This window comes from Sciurus vulgaris (assembly GCF_902686455.1).
Source record: "Sciurus vulgaris genome assembly, chromosome: 9".
NCBI classification, from domain to species: Eukaryota; Metazoa; Chordata; class Mammalia; order Rodentia; family Sciuridae; genus Sciurus; species Sciurus vulgaris.
In genome coordinates, this window is record NC_136469.1 from 47,141,240 (window position 1) to 47,165,650 (window position 24,411).

At 37.4% G+C, this 24,411-nt stretch overlaps 1 protein-coding gene and 1 long non-coding RNA gene across 6 annotated transcripts in view; one reads left to right on the plus strand and one right to left on the minus strand.

The window, feature by feature from the left end:
• ANK2 (ankyrin 2) overlaps positions 1-24,411 on the minus strand; it is a 694,188-nt gene that overhangs the window by 511,790 nt on the left and 157,987 nt on the right. The window contains exon 2 of one of the 5 annotated variants that reach the window (XM_079154617.1): positions 4,362-4,422. The exons of the other annotated variants lie outside the window; for them this stretch is intronic. Coding sequence (XP_079010743.1) covers positions 4,362-4,382 — 21 coding nt within the window. The 5' untranslated portion in view covers positions 4,383-4,422. The remainder of the gene's footprint in view (positions 1-4,361; positions 4,423-24,411) is intronic. 5 annotated transcript variants of the gene reach the window in all.
• Positions 1-24,411, plus strand: part of LOC306670132 — a 417,629-nt gene that overhangs the window by 374,281 nt on the left and 18,937 nt on the right. The gene's annotated exons all lie outside the window — the stretch shown is intronic.

The window sequence follows — 24,411 nt, forward strand, 5'->3', positions numbered from 1 at the left end:
TGATGAAAGCAGTGTGGAGATTCCTTAGAAAACTTGGAATGGAACCACCATTTGACCCAGCTATCCCACTCCTTGGCCTATACCCAAAGGACTTAAAATCTGCATACTACAGAGATACAGCCACATCAATGTTCATAGCTGCTCAATTCACAATAGCCAGACTGTGGAACCAACCTAGATGCCCTTCAATTGATGAGTGGATAAAGAAACTGTGGTATATATATACAATGGAATATTACTCAGCCATAAAGAATGATAAAATTATGACATTTGCAGGCAAATGGATGAAATTGGAGAATATCATGCTAAGTGAGATAGGCCGATCTCAAAAAGCCAAAGGACGAATGATATCGCTGATAAGTGGAGGATGACACATAATGGGGGGGAGGGAAGGGTTAGAGTTAGGGTTAGGGAGGGGGGCAAGTATGGAGGAAGGAACTACTGTATAGAGGGTAAAGAGGGGTGGGAGGGGTGGGGCGAAGGGAAAAAATAACAGAATGAATCAAACAACATTGCTCTATGTAAATTTATGATTACACAAATGGTATGCCTTTACGCCATGTACAAACAGAGAAACAACATGTATCCCATTTGTTTACAATAAAAAAAAAAAAAAGTAAAAAAAAAAGAGATTTGGCATCTCTACAGGGCAAAAAACAAAACAAACAAAAAAAAATAAATAAGTGGAGGATGACACATAATGGGGGGGAGGGAAGGGTTAATGTTAGGGTTAGAGTTAGGGTTAGGGAGCTGGGCAAGTATGGAGGAAGGAACTACTGTATAGAGGGTAAAGAGGGGTGGGAGGGGTGGGGGGAAGGGAAAAAATAACAGAATGAATCAAACAACATTACTCTATGTAAATTTATGATTACACAAATGGTATGCCTTTACGCCATGTACAAACAGAGAAACAACATGTATCCCATTTGTTTACAATAAAAAAAATATATATATATACTAAAAAAAAAAAAACAAAGTCCTCTCTTAGTGGAAGAGCAACATCTTGGTAATTTATACTTGCTCAATATCAAAACAGTTAATCTTCCCTGCCACTATCACATATCCATTCTTTGAGGAAAATGAAGATCAGTTCCACGCATGAGCCTAGTGACGGGATTCACATTCATAAGCTTTGGTACTCCTGACAAGAACAATAAATTAAAAAGAATACCTGGCTTTCCAAACTCCAGATTTATTACATACTCAACAATAGTTTTTATTTATGCTTCTTTGATAAAATTAGTATCTATAATCACTAAAACTGGCAATCTAAGATATAATTAAATACTTCGGGTCAAAGTAGACATTAACTGGACTCATTTATTCTAGAGAAAAAAATCTCCAAACCACAGTTAATTTAACTTAAGAACTTTTTTTTTTTTGATGAAATTCAGTGTTGCTGTGGTAACCTACAATTTTTTTTCAAACAAGGTTCTATGGAGACACTAGGTTCAGTGGTGATGTCTCAGGGAACCTTCCTGAAAGTGGGACGAGGAGAACAAAGGAGAGGAAAAGGGGCTGAGATGTAGCTCAGTGGCAAAGCACCTACCTCACATTCACTAAGGCCCTTGGTTCGACTGCCAGTTCCAAAAAAAAAAGAAGAAGAGGGGAAAAAACGGGGCAAGTGAGTTGAGTTCCCTCCTGCCCAATGCAGCCAAAACGATTCTCCTTCCATCATTTTTTTATGCCAGATTCTATTTTTTCAAAATGTTTCTAAGGATTAAAAAAAAGGTTTGAAAGTCACTGAACTCAAAGATTTCTTTGGTGTTATAAAGAGCTCCATACTCTTAAGTGAACATATAAAACTCAATATGGGAAGTATAAATTTAGAGTTTCTAGATAAATGGGCATATTAATGTGCTTACAGCTCAAAGTCAACGAAACCAAAGTCTTTCATTTTCTGGGTCTGTTTAACACTGTCCATCTAACTCTGCTATCCAAAGGATGCTCTCCAAACAGAAAGAACATGCCAAGCTACTGACACTTGAGCGACGACAGTAGCTTCCTTCATTTAGGGCATATGAGATCTAAGTTTTAGATTTAAAATGTAATCATTTCTTCAAGATCAAAAATATTCTTTCTTAAACTCCTGGAGTTCAAGTGATCCTCCTGCCTCAACCTCCAGGGTAGCCAGGACTATAGGCCTATGCACCGTGCCTGGCTTCAAAAAGCATTATTAATTTTGCCACAAAAATGTTGCCACTGGGGAACAGTACCCAATCTAAGGACAGAAGGAAAAAATGTCAAATATCTCTTATACTGGCTCTCAAAGCAGAATATTCCTGATTTCTGAGTTTTAGGAAGAAATAACCATGCATATAATACTCTTATGAGTTGAAGGAGTTGATGACACTACAAATTCCAAGTCACAGATACATGCCTAGTCTAACATTGTCCTCCTTGCAACCTTCTCTTCCCCATTTTCCACCAACACTATTTCAAACCTTAGCTCTTTCCTCAAATCCCAACTAAGCTACTCTGGTCACATCTTCATACAGAATATGGAAACCACTTCAACCTCTACTAGATTAACAAACCCCTCTGTATTTGTTTGCAAGCTCCTGCCCTAGCTATGTTCAAGTAGTTGTCCTTCCCACCAGCTATGGATAATCCGTCTTCCTGGTCTGCCTATTCCAACCCCTCCTTTCTTCTTGGAAACCCCAAACTTCAATCTCTGCCTTCATTCCCATTGTTCTCATTAACATTTAAATATGCTCAAGACACTCTTATCCCAATGTCCTACTCAGATTCTTCGCACCTGTATTCACAGACAAAATTTCAAGAACTGTCTTTTTTGCTATCTCCATCCCCTTTTCTCTTATTTATTTAATGGTGGTGGTGAGAATTGAACCCAGTGCCTTAAGCTTGTGAGGCAAGTATTCTACCAACTTAGCCATATCCCCAGCCCTTTCTCATTTATTCTTCAACCCACTCTAATCTGGTTTCTGCCCCCAGTATTCTACCACATTTTCCTTTACCAACGTCACTAAGATATTTATGTGGAAAAATTCCAGTAGGTTACTGAAGCCTTCATCTTTGACTTATAGGCAATATTTGATATTCCCTGTCAAACCATTATTCTTTCCCCCCAAGAATTAAAATCATTTGTCTGTCACACAGTCATCTCCACAAAATCAGTCTTACTCCTGCAGTCTGCATTACCAACTGTGAAATGATGATTCCCAAATCCACCTTCTCTTCTCTGAGCTCCTAAGACTCATCTATCCAGCTGCCAACTTAGCCTTTATACTTGGAAGTCTCATTGGTGCCTTAAGTAAAGCAAACTATTTATAATATATTAATATAATAATATCAATTATATAATAAGACAGAATAATATCTGCTCTCCTAAAAATAGCCCAGGCCAATTAGTGCTCTCTCATTATCATCATTAATAAAATTGTCCAATTTTCATTTTTAAAAGTATAGAAAATTTACATTAATCCAAAGAGTACAAACTTTTTGATATAAAGTTATTTCCCCAACTCTTTTTACAAACTTCTCTTCCAGTTAGGTCTCTTCAACAGCACCTGCCCTAAATTGTAAAAGAAGAAATTTCTAAGCAAAATGAGAAATTCTTGGATTAGAAATCCAATGTTAATGGTGATACATAGTCTAATAGGTCATGATGTGACTGTTTCCTCTGGAACCAGATGAGATGATTTCCACAATATTGTAAAGATTATTTCTAGAGAAGAGATTCTCCTAGATAGATTGATGAGTTAAAAAAAAAAAACACAGATATCCACAAATCATGGTGTGATATATACCATACCGAGAATTTTACATTCTATTTTTCTTTAAGTGTAATATTTCCTTCTTCCCTTCTTCCTCTTCCCTTCAATTTCTTTTTGCATATACGTGTATATATGAAAAATCTGCAGAATTCTCATGAGTTCAATCTACTTGAATTATCAAGAAGCAAATCATCTTATTGACAACCTTAGCACAATGAATTTTATGAGTAATTCTGAAGATAATATTTTGATCACAGGAAACAAACTATAAGCTTTTAGAGAAAACACACCAGTGACTTTGATAAATGAACCCCAATGTATTTATTTCATCTATTACATTCAAATGTCTGTACACCACCTCTTTTTCCCACTTGTGAATATCTGGAGGGAAAGAGGGTCAATTTATTTATCTTTTCTTACCCATATGGTATTGATAATAATTGCCAAAACTATAGAGAGGAAAGCATTACATGCCTCAAAAATTTTAAAATTGTTAATACCTTTATAATGCCTTTAAATCTGTTTTTGCGAGACTCTTTTTTAATTACCAAAAGTGTACTTATATCTAACCTCTACATCCTTTGATAAGATTCCTTCAAAGTAATACTAAAATACCAAAAGTACCTTTTGCAACATGGTTGTCATTTGAAATATCAGTTCTTCATGTCTCTGTTCAGTTACTTACCTAAAAGAGAAGAAAAACGAAATATTAGAAGTTAAGTCATTTCAGTTTATCCTTAACAACAGCTTTTACATTTCATCTAAAAATAAGTGTGAATCTACATCGTGTACAACCATAGAGATAAAAAGTTGTGCCCCATTTGTGTAAAATGAATCAAAATGCAGTCTATAAAACTTTTTAAAAATAAATGAATAAAAAGTTTATAGTGCTCACTAATCAAGTTCTTCTAAAAAATTGTCAGTGTCAGGCTGGGGAGATAGCTCAGTTGGTAGAGTGCTTGCCTTACAAGCACAAGGCCCTGGGTTCAATCCCCAGCACTGCAACCAAAAAAAAAAAAAAAAAATTGTCAATGTTATAAATGTAAAAGAATAAGACAAAACTATTTAAATATTTCAAGGTTTCATAAAAGTAGACAAAACATAACATGAAAAGAAGAAAGTATATTAATATATAAAAAGAAAAAATATGGAAACTTCCATCGAATCATATAGATCTTTAAGCAACTTTGCCAGACTTCAGATGGTCAGTGTAATTGTAAATAAGACAAAGTTGTTTTTTTTGGCGGGGGTTGTACTGGGGATTGAACTCAGGGGCACTCAACCACTGAGCCACATCCCCACCCCGAATTTGTATTTTATTTAGAGACAGGGTCTCACTGAGTTGCTCAGGCTGGCTCCTGTCTCAGCCTCCTGAACCACTGAGATCACAGGCATGCGCCACCTTTCCCGGCAAGACAAAGTTCTTATGTTCACAAATGAAAACTGTTTTTATTGGCTCAAATATAGTATGACAAGGAACAGTTAGCCAATATACCTTAAGTGACACTGCAATCATGTTCTATACTTTCACATACGTGTTCACATAGCCTATATTAAAATTTTTATTGTTCAAACATTCAAAAAACAGTAAAAGATTTTTATAAGAAAATTATTCTTATTCCAATATGTGAATTCAACACTGCTTTTATTCATTCATGTTCTTCTTTTAATATATAAGTATGAATGTGTGCTCATTTAAACCTGAGAGTATAAGCCTAACATGAACATGAATACAGACATTCTTAAGCTTAGCATATTAACACACTATGAATACACCACAATGTTCTATATTGCTGTCTAGTGTTCTTGTCTGTCATTTTAATGTCTTTAAATCTGTACATTTGGCACTTGTTTCATAATTTACTTAGCAATTATCTTAAAAATCATTATTTCCAGCCCTTTATATATTTTATTTTGAGACAGGGTCTTGCTCAGTTGCTGAGGGTCTTACTAATTGCTTAGGTTGGCCTCAAATTTGCGATCAAACTCCTGCCTCAATCTCCTGAAGTGCTGGGATCATAGGTGTGTACCCCCACTCGAAGCTCATAATCCTAATTTTTGCTGATTTATGTGTTCCAATATCTGGAAGAATACATTCTTCCTCATTGCTTGTTTTTCTCCCCAAAAATATATTTGTATTTCCCAATTGAACTGAACCAATTTGTTCAGTTCAGTGGTTTAAAATTCAATCAGACTTAATTAGTATTGCATTCAGTCCATAAATAGACTTGAGACGAAGTGACATCCTAACAATTATGTGTCATTCCATCCATCTCATTTTCAAATCTTCTTGCTCTTCCCCCCAAAATTCCAATTTTCTTTGTGTAGCCCATACACACCCTTTGCTAAGCTCATTATTAAGTATTTAATACTTTCTTCTTATAATTGACAACATAATCTTCTTATATTTTCTCCCTGGCACACATTAATAATACTAATCTCTTCACTTTTATTTTGGGTTTATTTTCTTTAGAAATTTGATAAACTCTTCAATGTTTTTGACATTTCTCTGATTCCATAACTTTAAAAACCATAAGAATATTCAAACGTTCTTCCTGAGTACCCCCATTATGCAAGTTAATATAATTAGGCAGACAGACTCTGATATGCAGAACAATCTGGAGTTGTGAGGAGATTAAGATGACTTACAGAATCACATTACAAAAGCAGGCTGTGATTTTAGTGTATGCATCAATTTGGAAATTGTGCTGCTTGCAACATAATATTTGAATGTTTTCTACTTTTATTAGGAGCTTGTATTTATCAACCTAAATACCTCTCCTAAACAGATTTTTCAAAGAAAACTTACTACACAATTATATCCTTTGACTCCTCTCAGAAAGCAATTTTAAGAGTGTTTGCTTTTTGAGACAAAAGGAAAATAATGAACTGTGGTTTTACAGGAAGAATTTGGCTTTGGGATCTAATTGGCCTGACTTCAAGGCTAGGAACTGCCATTTGCTAACTTTAGGTCTTACACAAATTGCCAGTTCTAAATCTCAGTTGTCCCCATGAAATGAAGTTGCTTGGGGGATTAGAGATAGTAAATAGGATATGCCTGGCAAACATTTCTCATTCAAAAATTGGCAAGTATAATCATTTTTTGACATCAGGATAAGTCTAGACCTCATTCTAAGTTTTTTACATATAGCATCTCATTTAATTTTACAATAACCATGTGAGTTATTATGCACATCTAGCTCCTGAGGAATGAGTTCAGGGTCTATGTTGAACAAGTTCACAACACTAATCAACACTGATCTGGGATTCTAGTCATTGTCTCTCCATTGCTAAATCAATATTCTCTCTATTACAGCATCTTGTCTTCTATCTTCACTCTTTTACCCCAGCAAGATCCAGCCTTTTGGGGCTGGGGTTGTGACTCAGTGGTAGAGCACTTGCCTAGCATGCGTGAGGCACTGTGTTAGATCCTCAGCACTGCACATAAATAAATGTGTGTGAAAAGGTCCATTAATAACCAAAAAAATTTTTTAAGAAGATCCAGCCTTTCATAGTAGGATTTCTTTTTAATTTGAAATGAGTAGAAAAGAGTGTCTTTAAATTTGCATCTAGTGTATAATGTCTACAATCTTGAAAGTGTCACTGAAAGTCATCTACTAACTTTCTAACCCAAAATACCTTTTCAACATGAATTACTACTATTTTGAAACTTTTTCATCTCCCACAAAACATTCCCTGCAACCAGACCAAACCTCTTGTATATCTCTTCATGTACATGCAGACATCTAATTCCACTTTCGTGTTCCTTAACTGATTGCAACACAAATCACTTTTATAAATTTTAATAAAAGAAATACATGCATGTGCTGGCTGTTTTCTAGGCACTCCATTTCCTTTCCCATCTGTGCACTTTCCTTCTCTGTCCTGCTCTTGTCCCATGAGGTTGACTGACCTCCTTGCCCTGGGGTTTCCATTGGGTTTGGTCAGGGGTATGACCCAGCAGCAGATTCCAAAATGGAAGAGGAGAGATTAAGATGTTTATTCCTCCTGCTCCCTCTCTGTTTTAACATGGTTCTAGCAGTGGCTGCATCCCTCCATGGGTACAGCTTCTATCAGATGGCCCCTCTCATGTACTACTGTAACACCGCTTCCTTCACCTTAGTGCTTTACCTTATTCTTAGGTCTACCTGGATGGTCCAGCCTCCCAGAGATGGTGTTGCCCCCTGGTACTGCACACCCTCTTATGGAGTCCCTTAATTTGACTTATTTCTTTTTAAATTATGCCTTCATTAAAGTTTCTTCAAGAACTTAAGCTCAGTGTTCCTTCTATACCTTCTCATTAAAGAAAAACAACAGGTAATGTATAAAGAAGAAGATACTCTGTTAGAATAACCAAGTTTAATAAGAAATTTCAGAATTTCTTTACATACATAGGTATTGTCTTAAATTTCTTTAATCTCATCTTAAAATTATATATTATTCTTTTGGAACTTTCTTTTATTATTCTCATGGACATTGACCTTGCCAATATGTACAGACACACTTATCTTTTAAAATATTTCCTAAAAAAGAAATCTGAAGTTATAAAAGCTTAAAAAAATAAAATATTTCCTTAACATTACAGAAAACATATATAAACCACAACCTATAGGTCGAAGAAAAGATATCTTTCAGATTGCACAATATCCAGTTAGTTTTAAATCATTTCCATTTTAATTAATATAATTAAGAATTATGAGTATGATTCTTATAAGAATCTTGAGGGATGATATGTACTTTCAGAGTCAGTCTAAATTCATGCAAAAGATTTGACTGAAATTGCTAACCAAGAAGTATTAAATTAGAAACCCCCTCACCTTGTCTGCTACAAAAATTAAGGTGTGTGTGGCTTCTCATGTCTTCTTCCTTTTACAATTGCCATTCAGTAAACATCTACAGTATGTGGGAAGCTATACCAGCCATCTTAAATATAAAATGTATTTATTCTTCCCAGCATATTGCAAGACAGGAATTACTAAGTCTCCTTCACAGATAAGAAGACTGATCACCACAAATGTTAAGTAGTTGCTAGACATTGTAAGTGCCAGTCAGTGTCTATCCATCTCTAAAGTCTTTTTCTTGTTGTTTTCATTATATTTTTATGCTTCCTTTCTAAAAGTTGGGTTAGTAATACAGTACTTGATATCAAGAATTTGGAAAAAATTTTAATGCCAAAGTCTGGTTACACTATAGCAGATTCATTATATTCATTATATATATACATTATAGCACATCATATTGTATCACAATATTCTGTATTTTCATGAGAAGTGGTTTAGCCTATGGTATCACTGAGCCAATAAAGTATTATGTTTCCATCCTATTTTCTCTTGCTCTTGAGCAATATTGAATCTTACCAATCATTCACTGATATTTAAGCCCATGAATAATTATATAAAAATGTTGGACTCAAATTCTAAAGGATTAGAAGTTCTTCAATGGCTTACAGTCCCTAGACCAGTGTCCCTGGACCAATTACAGCAGAATCACTCTAGGGTGCTTTTTTAGAAAATCAGTCTTAAATTCCACACAGCATAATCTATAGAGAGAAGCTTCACATTTTATACAGACTCTTCAGGGTGACCCCTCTGTATATAAAGCATAGGTAAATAAAATAAGAATCAATAGTTAGAGGTTTTCAAGATGGCAGACTAGAGGTTGGCTGCATTTCATGTTGCTCCAGGACTCAGGATTCAAAAGAGGAGATATTGAGACACTTGGGACCAACTCAAAGCAGCCAGGTGAGTCTCTCCGATTGGGGAGGCGTCCCGGATGGGACAGTCGTCCCAGAATGCACGGAACTTTGTGAAGTAGAGCTGCCGGTGAGACGCCCCTCCCGCCGCTGGAGAAGTGAACTAGGACAACTGGGAGCATCGGAGAGGAGGCCGCTCGGCACAGCGCTGGGACTCGGAGCAACCACTGGGGCTCCGGAGGCTGCCCAGGGGAGGAGCGGCGAAGAGAGCTGTGTGGACTCAGAACACCGGGGCCTGCCCTGAGGAGGAGGAGGAGGAGTGTGGCCGCTTGGATTCGGAGTGACTGTACCGGAGCTGCAGGCGGTTGCCAGAGGAGGAGCTGCATGGCGAGCTGTTTGGACTCAGACCACTTCTGAACACTGGGGCCTGCCCGGAGGAGGAGGAGGAGGAGGAGGAGGAGCGTGGCGGGTCGTTTGGACTCGCAGTGACTGCATTAGAGCTCCAGGCGGCTGCTCAGAGGAGGAGGCGATTGGTGAGTTGTTTGGACTTAAAACAACCGCTCCTGAACACAGGGGGGCTGCCTGGAGGAGAAGCGCGGTGGGTCGCTTGGTCTCGAGTGGCCGCACCAGAGCTCCGGGCGGCTGCCCAGAGGAGGTGTGCAGCGGGTCATGGATTCAGAGCCACTCAGAGTGACCGCTCCTGAACACCCGGGGGTTTACCTGGAGGAGGAGGAGGAACGGGGCGGGTCACTTCCACTCGGAATGATTGCCCAGGGCTACGGGCAGTTGGTGGGAGGAGGAGGCACGCAGTGAGTTGCTTGGACTCCTAGTGACCACACCGGAACACTGGGCGGCTGTCTGGAGGAAGAGGCGTGCAGCGGGTCTCGGGGACTCAGGGCGATTGTACGGGGCCCAAGGCAGCTGCTCAGAGGAGGGGCCGCATAGCCAGGCGATTAGGTGCAGAGCAGAGTCCAGGACCTAGGAGGCTTCTTGGTGGAAGAGCCGTACAGAGACACGCTTAGGGGCAGAGCGAAGGTTCCAGGACTGCGGGCAGTTTCTCTGAGGAGGGGCAGCCTAAGGAGATTCATCTGCGAAGGGTGAGGCTCCCAGGCCCAGGAGGTAGGGCCGGGCACCTGGGAACTTTGCAGAGGAAGGCAGCCCAACCCAGGTGGTAGCTGTAAATTGAGGGGAACCTCTAGGAGGGGAACTGACCAGCGAGACCTCCCCAACGGGTGAGTCTTCCCTGCCGAGTGAGGTTTCCGCACAAGGACGGTAAAACCAGAGACACAGGCCCAAACAGGCCTTGCCTCAGCCCGCAGCCTAGTTCCCCTTTGGATGACCATTGGTCAACAAGTGGAGGCACCTCTGCCCAATAACAGGGAATATACCCCACCTGAAGGCCACCACTCCTAGAGAGGCAGCTTCCTTGTGGAGCACCGCATTATCGACTTCCTCCAAGACTTCAGGCTACTGAAGGCTAAGAGGGGATATATATAGAAATCTTCAGGGACATTGTAAGTCAATAGAAGAAATCTGCAATATCTCAGCGGTCCACTGATACCTGAACAATATGAGAAAACAAGGAAAGAAAATGCCGCAAACAAATCTAGATGTTACATCAATAAAACCCAATGACAGCATGGCAGAAGAAATGACAGAAAAGGAGTTCAGAATGTACATAATTAAAATGATCAGGGAAGCAAACGATGAGATGAAAGAGCAAATGGAGGCATTGAATGATCGCACCAATCGACAGTTAAAAGAGCAAATACAGGAAGCAAAAGATCATTTCAATGAAGAGTTAGAGATATTGAAAAAAAACCAAACAGAAATCCTTGACATGAAGGAAACAATAAACCAAATTAAGAACTCCATAGAAAGCATATCCAGTAGGATAGAACACCTGGAAGACAGAACCTCAGACATTGAAGACAAAGTATTTAACCTTGAAAACAAAGTTGAACAAACAGAGAAGATGGTAAGAAATCATGAACAGAATCTACAAGAACTATGGGATATCATGAAAAGGCCAAATTTAAGAATTATTGGGATTGAGGAAGGCCTAGAGAAACAAACCAAAGAAATGAACAATCTATTCAATGAAATAATATCAGAAAATTTCCCAAATCTGAAGAGTGAAATGGAAAATCAAGTTCAAGAGGCTTATAGGACTCCAAATACACAAAATTACAACAGACCCACACCAAGGCACATTATAATGAAAATACCGAACATACAAAATAAAGACAGAATTTTAAAGGCTGTGAGAGAAAAGAACCAAATTACATTCAGGGGGAAACCAATACGGATATCAGCAGATTTTTCAATCCAGACCCTAAAAGCTAGAAGGGCCTGAAACGACATTTTTCAAGCCCTGAAAGAACATGGATGCCAACCAAGAATCTTATACCCAGCAAAACTTATCTTCAAATTTGACGATGAAATAAAATCCTTCCATGATAAAACAAAAGCTAAAAGAATTTACAAAAAGAAAGCCAGCATTACAGAACATTCACAGCAAAATAGTCCATGAGGAAGAGATGAAAAACAAAGAAGCAAATCAGCAAAGGGAGGAATTATCCTAAAGGAATTGTCAAATAAAGGAGGAACCAAGTTGTGTCAAATAAATAAATAAATAAAATTTTTAAAATGAACCAAATGACCAGGAAACCAAATCATATCTCAATAATAACCCTGAATGTTAATGGCCTGAATTCATCAATCAAAAGACATAGACTGGCAGATTGGATTAAAAAGAAAGATCCAACAATATGTTGCCTACAAGAGACTCACCTCATAGAAAAAGATACCCATAGACTAAAAGTGAAAGGATGGGGAAAAACATACCATGCACATGGACTCAGCAAAAAAGCTGGAGTATCCATCCTCATTTCAGATAATGTGGACTTCAAGCCAAAGTTAGTCAGAAGGGATAAAGAAGGTCATTTCATACTGCTTAAGGGAAGCATAAATCAGCAAGATATAACAATCATAAACATCTATGCCCCAAACAGTGGCTCATCCATGTATGTCAAACAAATCCTTCTCAATTTCAGAAACCAAATAGACCATAACACAATAATATTAGGTGATTTTAACACGCCTCTCACCACTGGACAGATCTTCCAGACAACAATTGAACAAAGAAATCATACATCTCAACAACACAATCAATAATTTAGACTTAACGGACATTTATAGAATATACCATCCAACCAAGAGCGAATACACTTTCTTCTCAGCAGCACATGGATCCTTCTCTAAAATAGACCATATATTATGCCACAAAGCTAAGGTTAGCAAATACAAGAAGATAGAGACACTACCTTGTATTCTATCAGATCATAATGGATTGAAGTTAGAAATAAATGAAAGAGTAAAACACAGAAACTATTCCAACATCTGGAGATTAAACAATATGCTATTATATGATGAATGGATAACAGAAGATATTAGGAAGGAAATTAAAAAATTCTTAGAGGTAAATGAGAACAAAGAAACATCATATCAAAATCTCTGGGACACTATGAAAGCAGTACTTAGAGGGAAATTTATTTCATGGAGCGCATTTAATAAAAGAAGTAAAACTCAACAAATAAACGACCTAACACTACAGCTCAAAGCCCTAGAAAAAGAAGAACAGATCAGCACCAAAAGTAGTAGAAGACAGGAAATAGTTAAACTCAGAGCTGAAATCAATGAAATTGAAACAAAAGAAACAATACAAAAAATTGACAAAATAAATAGTTGATTCTTCAAAAAAATAAACAAAATTGATAAACCTTTAGCCACACTAACAAAGAGAAGATGAGAGAAAACCCAAATCACTAAAATTCGGAATGAACAAGGAAATATCACAACAGACAGGATTGAAATACAAAACATAATTAGAAGCTACTTTGAAAATCTATACTCCAACAAAATAGAAAATTTCGAAGACATCAACAGGTTTCTAGAGACATATGAATTGCCTAAACTGAACGAGGAGGACATACACAATTTAAATAGATCAATTTCAAGTACTGAAATAGAAGTCATCAAAAGCCTACCAACAAAGAAAAGTCCGGGACCAGATGGGTTCTCAGCTGAATTCTACAAAACCTTTAAAGAAGAGCTCATTCCAATACTTCTCAAAGTATTCCATAAAATAGAAGAGGAGGGAACCCTCCCAAACTCATTCTATGAAGCCAATATCACACTGATACCTAAACCAGACAGAGACTCATCAAGGAAAGAAAATTTCAGACCAATATCCTTAATGAACATCGATGCAAAAATTCTCAACAAAATTTTAGCAAATCGCATACAAAAACATATTAAAAAGATAGTGCACCATGATCAAGTGGGTTTCATCCCAGGGATGCAAGGTTGGTTCAACATCCGGAAATCAATAAATGTCATTCACCATATCAATAGACTTAAAGTCAAGAATCACATGATTATTCAATAGATGCAGAAAAAGCATTTGATAAAATACAGCACCCCTTCATGCTCAAAACACTAGAAAAAATAGGGATAGTGGGAACATTCCTTAACATTGTAAAGGCCATTTATGCTAAGCCCATGGCTAATATCATTCTAAATGGTGAAAAACTGAAAGCATTCTCCCTAAAAACTGGAACAAGGCAGGGATGCCCTCTTTCACCACTTCTATTCAACATCGTTCTTGAGACTCTAGCCAGAGCAATTAGACGAACCAAAGAAATTAAAGGGATACAAATTGCAAAAGAAGAACTCAAACTATCCCTGTTCGCTGATGACATGATTATATATTTAGAGGAACTTGGAAATTCCACCAGAAAACTCTTAGAACTCGTAAGTGAATTCAGTAAAGTAGCAGGTTACAAGATCAATGCTCATAAATCCAATGCATTTTTATACATAAGTAATGAATCTTCAGAAAGAGAAATTAGGAAAACTACCCCATTCACAATAGCCTCGAAAAAAATAAAATACTTGGGAATCAATCTCACAAAAGAGGTGAAAGACCTCTACAATGAGAACTACAGAACACTAAAGAAAGAAATTAAAGAACACCTTAGAAGATGGAAAGATCTTCCATGTTCTTGGATAGGAAGAATTAATATTGTCAAAATGGCCATACTACCTAAAGTGCTATACAAACTCAATGCAATTCCAATTAAAATCCCAATGACGTACCTTACAGAAATAGAGCAAGCAATTATGAAATTCATCTGGAAGAATAAGAAACCCAGAATAGCTAAAGCAATCCTTAGCAGGAAGAGTGAAACAAGGGGTATTGCAATACCAGATCTTCAACTCTATTACAAAGCAATAGTAACAAAAACGGCATGGTGTTGGTACCAAAATAGAAAGGAAGATCAATGGTACAAAATAGAGGACACGGACACAAACCCAAATAAAGACAATTTCCTCATACTAGACAAAGGTGCCAAAAATATGCAATGGAGAAAAGATAGCCTCTTCAACAAATGGTGCTGGGAGAATTGGAAATCCATATGCAACAGAATGAAACTAAACCCATATCTCTCACCATGCATGAAACTAAACTCAAAATGGATTAAGGATCTCGGAATCAGACCAGAGACCCTGCAGATTATAGAAGAAAAAGTAGGTCCAGATCTTCAACATGTCGGCTTAGGACCAGACTTCCTTAACAGGACTCCCATAGCACAAGAAATAAAAGCAAGAATCAATAACTGGGATAGATTCAAACTAAAAAGCTTTCTCTCAGCAAAGGAAACTATCAGCAATGGGAAGAAAGAGCCTACAGAGTGGGAGAATATCTTTGCCAATCATACTTCAGATAGAGCACTAATCTCCAGAATCTGTAAAGAACTCAAAAAACTCTATTCCAAGAATACAAATAATCCAGTTGACAAATGGGCTAAGGAAATGAATAGACACTTCACAGAAGAAGATCTACAAGCACTCAACAAACATATGGAAAAATGTTCAACATCTCTAGTAATAAGAGAAATGCAAATCAAAACCACCCTAAGATTCCATCTGACCCCAATTAGAATGGTGAATATCAAGAATACAAGCAACAGGTGTTGGCGAGGATGTGGGGAGAAAGGTACACTCATACATTGCTGGTGGGGCTGCAAATTAGTGCAGCCACTCTGGAAAGCAGTGTGGAGATTCCTTCGAAAACTTGGAATGGAACCACCATTTGACCCAGCTATCCCACTCCTTGGCCTATACCCAAAGGACTTAAAATCAGCATACTACAGAGATACAGCCACATCAATGTTCATAGCTGCTCAATTCACAATAGCCAGACCGTGGAACCAACCTAGATGCCCTTCAATTGATGAGTGGATAAAGAAACTGTGGTGTATATATATATACAATGGAATATTACTCAGCCATAACGAATGATAAAATTATGGCATTTGCAGGCAAATGGATGAAATTGGAGAATATCATGCTAAGTGAGATAAGCCAATCTCAAAAAGCCAAAGGACAAACGATATCGCTAATAAGTGGATGATGACTCATAATGGGGGGAGGAGAGGGTTAGTGTTAGGGTTAGAGTTAGGGTTAGGGAAGCGGGCAAGTATGGAGGAAGGAAGCACTGTATAGAGGGAAAAGAGGGGTGGGAGGGGTGGGGGGAAGGGAAAAAATAACAGAATGAATCAAACAACATTACTCTATGTAAATTTATGATTACACAAATGGTATGCCTTTACGCCATGTACAGAGAAACAACATGTATCCCATTTGTTTACAATAAAAAAATAAATAAATAAATAAATAATAAAAAAAAGAATCAATAGTTTATTTCAGTGGTCTCTGGAAACTTATTTTTAGAGGTGCAAATTCTTGCCCACCCCTCGCCCTCTATTTTTTGAATTAGAAGCTCTGGGATTGGAAACCAAGGTTATGTGTTTTACAATTCCTCCAGGTAATTCTGATGCAGGCAAAAGTTTGAGGATCATTGCATTACGTGAAGCAATGTCCTGATCTTTTGTCCTCCTTGCATTTTCTCACTTATGGATTATCTAGAATGATGATGAGGTCAAGAAAGTGTTACTTTAGTGCTGACAGTGTAGTTCTGTGATTGAGCACTTGTCTAACATGCCCTGGGTTCAATCCCCAGCACCCCCAAAAGAAAGGAAGAAAGGAAGGAGGGAGGAAAAGAGGGAGAAAGGGAGAGAGGCAGGCAAACTAGAATGAGAGAAAGAGAAGAAAAGAAAAGAAAAAGACAAGAAAGATGGAAGGAAGGAAGGAAGGAAGGAAGAAAGGAAGGAAGGAAAGAAGGAAGGAAGGAAGGAAGGAAAGAAGGAAGGAAGGAAGGAAGGAAGGAAGGAAGGAAGGAAGGAAGGAAGGAAGGAAGGAAGGAAGGAAGGAAGGAAGGAAAGGGAGGGAGGAAGGGAGGGAAGACAGGCAGGCAAGAAAGAGAGAGAGAACTGGGTGTGGTGGTGCACACCTGTAATCCGAAAGGATCCAAGGCTGAGGATCACAAATTCAAAGCAAGCCTCAGCAACTTAAGGAGCCTCTGTCTCTAAATAAAAAAATAAAAAGGTCTGGGGATGTGGGGATGTTGCTCAGTGGTTAAGTGCCCCTGGGTTCAATGCCCAGTACCAAAAAGGAAGAGGAAGAGCGAGAGCGAGAGAGAGAGAGAGAGAGAGAGAAGAAAGAAAAAGAAGGAATGAGAGAAACAGAAAGAAAAAGAAAGTGTCGGTCTTAAGTTTCCAGGAAGGCTCTTTGAACTCCCAGGAACAGCCCTCTGGCATAAACCATGTTCACTGCCCACCATTTCTCTTTCTGGCCTGTATGTTGTTTGATTCACTTATGTCTAAATTAAAAGATGACAATTTCACAGGTGTATGTACACATTAATGATAAACAGGTATTTGAAATCTTAAATTGCAATTGCTGTTTTAAATTCCCTGGAGTAGTGTATGTAAACATGGATTTCAGATGGCTAACAAAATACTTCTTTGAAAAAAAATCTTCCCATAGATCACTTCATATGTGGTGAACAACAAACCAATTTAGAAAGTACATTAAAACATTTCATAAGAAGTTTCCACAGGCAGGGGGCGGGGGGAGAAAAACATCAAAATGAAAGAACATAGCTTCCAGGTGTCAAAAGAATAAAACAAGTTCGCAAAAACCTTGCCCAATTAAAGTTCAAGCCATATAGATTATAACATCACAGAATATTAATCGTGGACCAAGTTGTTTTTCAGGCCTCCAATCAGTGAATGCACCAACAGGGACCTGATTCAGCATCTCACACAATAATGTGGGACACAACAGCAAAATCAACACTGTACACTCCATGCTGAGCAGAGTGTTCCTTGTGACATTTAGAACTGGTTGCACTCAACTACTTTTAATTGTAGTCTCAATGTCAAGAGATTGCCAAAAACACAGAGCTACTGCTCAAAGTCCTTGCTTCCAGCTTCCCTTGGACTGCTCTGTAAGGCCTTTGAATACTCTGACAGAACGCACATTATTCCCTTTTGCAACTGAAAACAAGTTCCTGGGCCTTTGCATACATGTTTATTCTTCTCCAAGAGAATTGAGAGCAATTTAAGTGCTCTCCTCTTCACTGTGTGTCTGTAACACTCTCTCTCTCTCTCTCTCTCTCTCTCTCTCTCTCTCTCTCTCTCTCTCTCTTTAATGATGCAATCTTGCACTTAGCTGTGTTTAAAATGCTTTCTTTGCCTCCTTCAGATTCACCATTCAATTTGGTTCTCCTGATCTCTGACTGAATAGTTTTCCATGGTAAAGTGCTTCACATCTCTTGAATTTTATTATTTCATGGCACAGATTTTGCTTTGAGGTTGGCAAAGAAACAACACTAAAAAACATTTGCAACAACAACAAAAAAAAAATTCACCACTTTTAGCATCAGTTTCTCGACATCTCTTTCCTCCCTAAACTTAATTTAAAAAAAACCTCTCTATGAAGATGAAGATTTACTAATTTTAACCTTGTATTTTCCCTACTAATTTTAACAACTATTTATGTAGTAATATTAGGTGCAGTTGCTTTCCCTTGTGTTCTAGACATTTTCTAGAATGTATGTTCCCATTAGTGACTTACAGTAGCCCAGACACAACTAAAAAACCCATATTTGCACAAGTAGATGAATATTTAGATGAACCTCAATTACTCCTGACAAAAAGATATACAGTATAGGCAGTGTATAAGGTATTATTTAAGTGTGAGTCAATCCAGTTGGAAATGACACGATAAACAAAAAAATACAATTAATAATAATAAAATCTATAATTTATGTATATTCTTAAGTACCAAAAATTAAATTGCCTCTACCTACATTATCTTAATTATTTTTCAAAACTACACCTTAAAAACCACCCTATTATCTTCATTCTATTGACAAGAAAAGTGAGGCTCCGAGAAATAAAAGAACTTGTCCAAGATCATATGCTAATAAATGGCAGAAATGAAAATCAAATCCAGGGTTTTCTGCTTTATAAAGTTTAAATTTTAGCCACAGTTTGGTTTTACAAATCATGATAATATAGACTAAGTGGCATGTTGATGAATCAGGCATCAAAGAGCTTGGTGGTAGATGACCTTAATAGAGGCAATGAAACTTAAGATCCAAAGGAAAATGTAATGGGCTGATGTTGGTGTAAGCAAAGGCACAAAGTAGGCTTCTCAAGGCACGTTCAAGAGACAAGGAGTAAACCAGTCTGGCTAGACTACAGATCACTGAAAGATAATATTGAAAAAATAGGTTGGAGTTAGACTTTATAAGTCTTAAATGTCAAGCTACGCAGTTTCACCATTACTTATAGAAAATAGTAAGACATAGCTCAGATTCCTGAGAAAAGAAATGATATGAATGAAGGGAAGGGCTTTTCTGGATTTGTTTTGTTTTGTTTTGCAGTGTTATGCAAGCACTCTACCATTGAGTTATGCCCCCAGACCAAAGGATATTTTTCAGGAGATTCATCTAACCAGTGGGTAGGCTGGGCTGAACAGGCAGAAGAAAAAGATAGCTATAATGGCATTAATATTTCAATAATAACTTAACAAGCTGAACACCCCAAGGCTTAAGAAGTAGATCCTTGCCCCTAAATGCTAAACCTTGCATCAGTTAAACATTCTGGGCTTATTAGTGAACATCGTTTTTCCCTCCCCAGGTCAGGGTTAAGGTTAGTATTAGGGATTTCAGCCACTAGCATGCAAGCTTCATGAGGTAGGAATAGTTGCAACTGCTGAATCTCATGCCTAGAACAGTGCCCAGCTGGAAGGAAGCACTCAATAAATATTTGTTGAATAGATGAGTCAAAACCATCAAGTAAAAGTTAATCCTAGGCTTCTAAATGTCTGGGTAAAACGGTGGGAAAGAGAAGTAGAAATGTATTCTTTATGCAGACCCCTGCTTTGACATAAATCACATCCCTGTGTGTGAAGATTAAACAACATCTCATCATAAACATGTAGACCAAATTAGGATATCGATTTGAACAAACCAACTGTTTAAAAAAAAAAACAAAAGGCTTAGGACAATTAAGGAAATATGGATATTAGATATTTGCTATTAAACTGTATTAAAGAAGTCAGGCACAGCGGCACATGCCTGTAATCTCAGCTACTTGGGAGACTGAGGCAAGAGGATTGCAAGTTTAAGGCCAGACAAGGCAATTTAGTGAGGCCCTGTCTCAAAATAAAATACAAAAAGGACTGGGGATGTAAAGCACCCTGGGTTCAATCCGCAATAAAGCAAGCGTGCACGCATGCGTGTGTGTGTGTATATACACACGCGTGAGCACACGCGCACACACAATTATAGAGGCATAATAGGGCTAGGATTGTGGCTCTGTGGTAGAAGACTCGCTTGGCATGCGTGAGGCACTGGGTTCAATTCTCAGCACATATAATAAATAAATTAAATAAAGGTCCATCAACAACTAAAAATAAAAATTTTTAAAAAGTCTCATTACTTAAAAAAAAAATAAAGAGGCATAATAATGGCATTGTGGATATACTTTTTAAAAAAATGGCTTTCCTAGTTAGACATAATGAAACATTTACAGGTGATATGATATGATATCTCATGTCCACTTTAAAATATTATAGCAAAATAAAACAAAAAATTATGGGATGGCAGACTGAAGAAACAAAATTAGCAAACTGAGCTGGGCACAGTGGTGCACCTATATTCCAAGTTAATCAGGAAGCTAAGGAAGGAGAATTTCTTTAGCCCAGGAGCTCAAGGCCAGCCTGGGCAACACAATGTGACTCCAACTTAATTAATTAATTGATTAAAATTAAATAAATAAAACAAAGTTAGCAAAATGATGATGATTTTTTTATATTGGATTTTTTTTTTTTTCTCTCTCTTTTTTTTTAATTAGAGAATGATGATGATTTTTGAGGCCAAGTAGATCCACGGGGATTTCTTATGTTATTTTCCTTACTTAAGTCTATCTTTTAAAATTTCCATAAAAGATTTCTTTAAGATTCTCATGACATTTTGCCAGTAAGACAAAAACAAGATACAAATTTTAGTCTATGCATAGTGATGTGTGCACAAACACTGTTATACTCATTCGTTTATTCAGCTCATGGTTTTGGAGTCTACAATGTGCAGGGCAGGGGTTTATTCAAAGGTGAATGAGACACCTGTGCTGACAGATCTCATATAGGGGAAGCAGGAGAGCAATCCAGAGTCACTGTGGTTTTCAGATACATGCAGACTACAGTGGGGACATGATTAAATTTACTATCTTAACCTCATTCTGACTGCAAAATTGTTAAAGGATTGAAGGTAAGTGGAGGAAATGCAGACCGTAATTGAGTAACACTGACACTAAAGATGTGGTGTATACGAGGAATCTAAAGAAGCAATATGCCTCCTGTCATATATGACTAATTAGAACAAATAAAACACAAGAAGCAATATAAGTCTCAGGCTACTTATAATTTACTTCTAATGTTAATAAAATAGCTAACTCTATTAGGGACCTACTTTGTATTCAGTTTTAGAAAGAAAATCATGTTTTTGATTCTGTTGTCTATGCTAATGGATTTTAAAAAATGGTCTTCTGATATATAGAGCCAGAGGGGAAACACAGGAAATTGTATTAGCATGCTCATCTTAGTAATAATGTAAATATTGGTTAACAAAACATTGAAAAAATTTATAAGGTACATAAAGAAATAATTTTAAAATCTTTTTGAATGTCATTAAGAAAATATATAAATACTAATTTCTACAATGGGTTTAATTTAAAGGGAACTCCTTTGTTCTAAACTCAAATATGTGGTATCTGGAATCCAAATGCTACAGCATGTATCTAATTACTAAGGTCACATCTGCATTCGGTTAAGGAATTCACTTTCCTAACTTGAACCAATACAAAAATATGAGGTAAGATATTCAAGTAACCTCACATCTGAAATAAAAAGTGGTAATATCTTTCATTCATTTTCAAACAAAAATAATGATATACCCACAGGAAAGGCTTCAAATTCCATCAAAATAGGTAGAGTCAGGCTAGAAAAAAATTGGACAAGAGTTAGGAAATGTCTTTTCTTTCTCTGAGCAAAGTGTCCAAAAATGCTGAAAATACCCTTGGTGGTCACTTCTTTAAATGTCTCAGGACAGAATGAAATATCTGAGCTGACAGGAATAGTCAGTGTCCATGGGGCAGCAAATCCTCCCAGGAGCTGACACATCCCAGAGGAAAAAAATGTCATCATTTGCCTTCTTCCCCTTTTATCTCCTGGTGTGTCAACTACTTACACAAAAATGTACCTGCTTTGGAGAGTGCTCTGAGCCAAGTCATGAGCTTGGAAAGTTAGATGTATGTTCTTCAGATAGGAAAAGAAAAGAAATGGATTATTTCATTGGTTTTTATTGTTCAAGATCATTTTCTCATGTTAACTTCCAAACTAATTTCCAAATCTGGAATCTAAAAATTTTGGTTTAAAAATAATCAGCTTCATAGCAGAAATTTCACAAACACCATTTCAGTCAAGTGATTAAGTTATGTTAACGGTGTTGCCCTTATCCCATGACATCCAAGTTTTCAATTCTGCAAACATGCTGTCTATTCAAGTATTATTTCAAGGTTACCATAGGTGATGTATTTATTGTTCAATTTAAGTTTTTATAGATGTCCCACATCTGGAACAATGGGACAAAATGGGCTAATATGATGTAATGGAAATGGCACTTCAATCTGTGATCATCTTCCTAACAGCATATAATCCAGTCTAATTATGAAAACTTTTCAACAGGAGTGTCCTACAATATACCTAACCAGTACTCCTCAAAACTGTAAAAGTCACAAAAAACAAGGAAAGCCTGAGAAGTTATCATGGCCAAGAGGAGACCGACGTCACAAGAGAGCTGGGCATGGTGGTGTACACCTATAATCCCAGTCACTCAGGAGGCTGAGGCAGGAGGATTGTGGGCTAGAGGCCAGCCTGAGGAACATACCAAGACCCCATCTTAACCTAAGATTCTAAGATTCCATCTCACCCCAATTAGAATGGCGATTATCAAGAACACAAGCAACAATAGGCGTTGGAGAGGATGTGGGGAAAAAGGTACACTCATACATTGCTGGTGGGGTTGCAAATTAGTGCAACCACTCTGGAAAGCAGTATGGAGATTCCTCAGAAAGCTTGGAATGGAACCACCATTTGACCCAGCTATCCCACTCCTTGGCCTATACCCAAAGGACTTAAAATCAGCATACTACAGAGATACAGCCACATCAATGTTCATAGCTGCTCAATTCACCATAGCCAGATTGTGGAACCAACCTAGATGTCCTTCAATTGATGAATGGATAAAGAAACTGTGGTATATATACACAATGGAATATTACTCAGCCATAAAGAATGATAAAATTATGGCATTTGCAGGCAAATGGATGAAATTGGAGAATATCATGCTAAGTGAGATAAGCCAATCTCAAAAAGCCAAAGGACGAATGATATCGCTAATAAGTGGAGGATGACACATGGAAGGGGGGGAGGGAAGGGTTAATGTTAGGGTTAGAGTTAGGGTTAGGGAGGGGGGCAAGCTTGGAGGAAGAAAGTACTGTATAGAGGGTAAAGAGGGGTGGGAGGGGTGGGGGGAAGGGAAAAAATAACAGAATGAATCAAACAACATTACTGTATGTAAATTTATGATTACACAAATGGTATGCCTTTACGCCATGTACAAACAGAGAAACAACATGTATCCCATTTGTTTACAATAAAAAAAAAGATCCAAAAAAAAAAAAAAACTATTTCATTCACTATCAAATACTGTGCAGCAATAAGATCAAGGTGGTTACTTATTAAAATGAAAATATCTTCAAGATAATTATGCAAAAAAACCCAAATTGTAGAACAATACGCAGAGCATACTGTCATTTACACTAAAAATAAGTAGGCACATTTTGGCTCTTAAAAAAAAAAAAAAGAAAAAGAAACTGTGACATATATATACAATGGAATATTACTCAGCCATAAAGAATGATAAAATTATGGCATTTACAGGCAAATGGATGAAACTGGAGAATATCATGCTAAGTGAGATAAGCCAATTTCAAAAAAACCAAAGGACAAATGATCTTGCTGATAAGTGGATGATGACACATAATGGGGGGTGGGAGGGGTTAGTGTTAGGGTTAGGTTTAGGGTTAGGGTTAAGGAGGGTGGCAAGAATGGAGGAAGGAAGGACTGTATAGAGGGAAAAGAGGGGTGAGAGGGGTGGGGGGGAAGGGAAAAAAATAACAGAATGAATCAAACAACATTACCCTATGTAAATTTATGATTACACAAATGGTATGCCCTTACTCCATGTACAAAAAGAGAAACAACATGCATCCCATTTGTTTACAATAAAAAAAATTATACATTTCTAAAAATAAAAGGAAAAAGAAAAAAAAAAGGTACAATGTTGGTATCCTAGACAAAAAAGGGGAATTAGGTTAAAAATATCAATAAAAATATCAATAAACTGTGGACTTTAATTACAACTCATAATTTCACTAATAATTA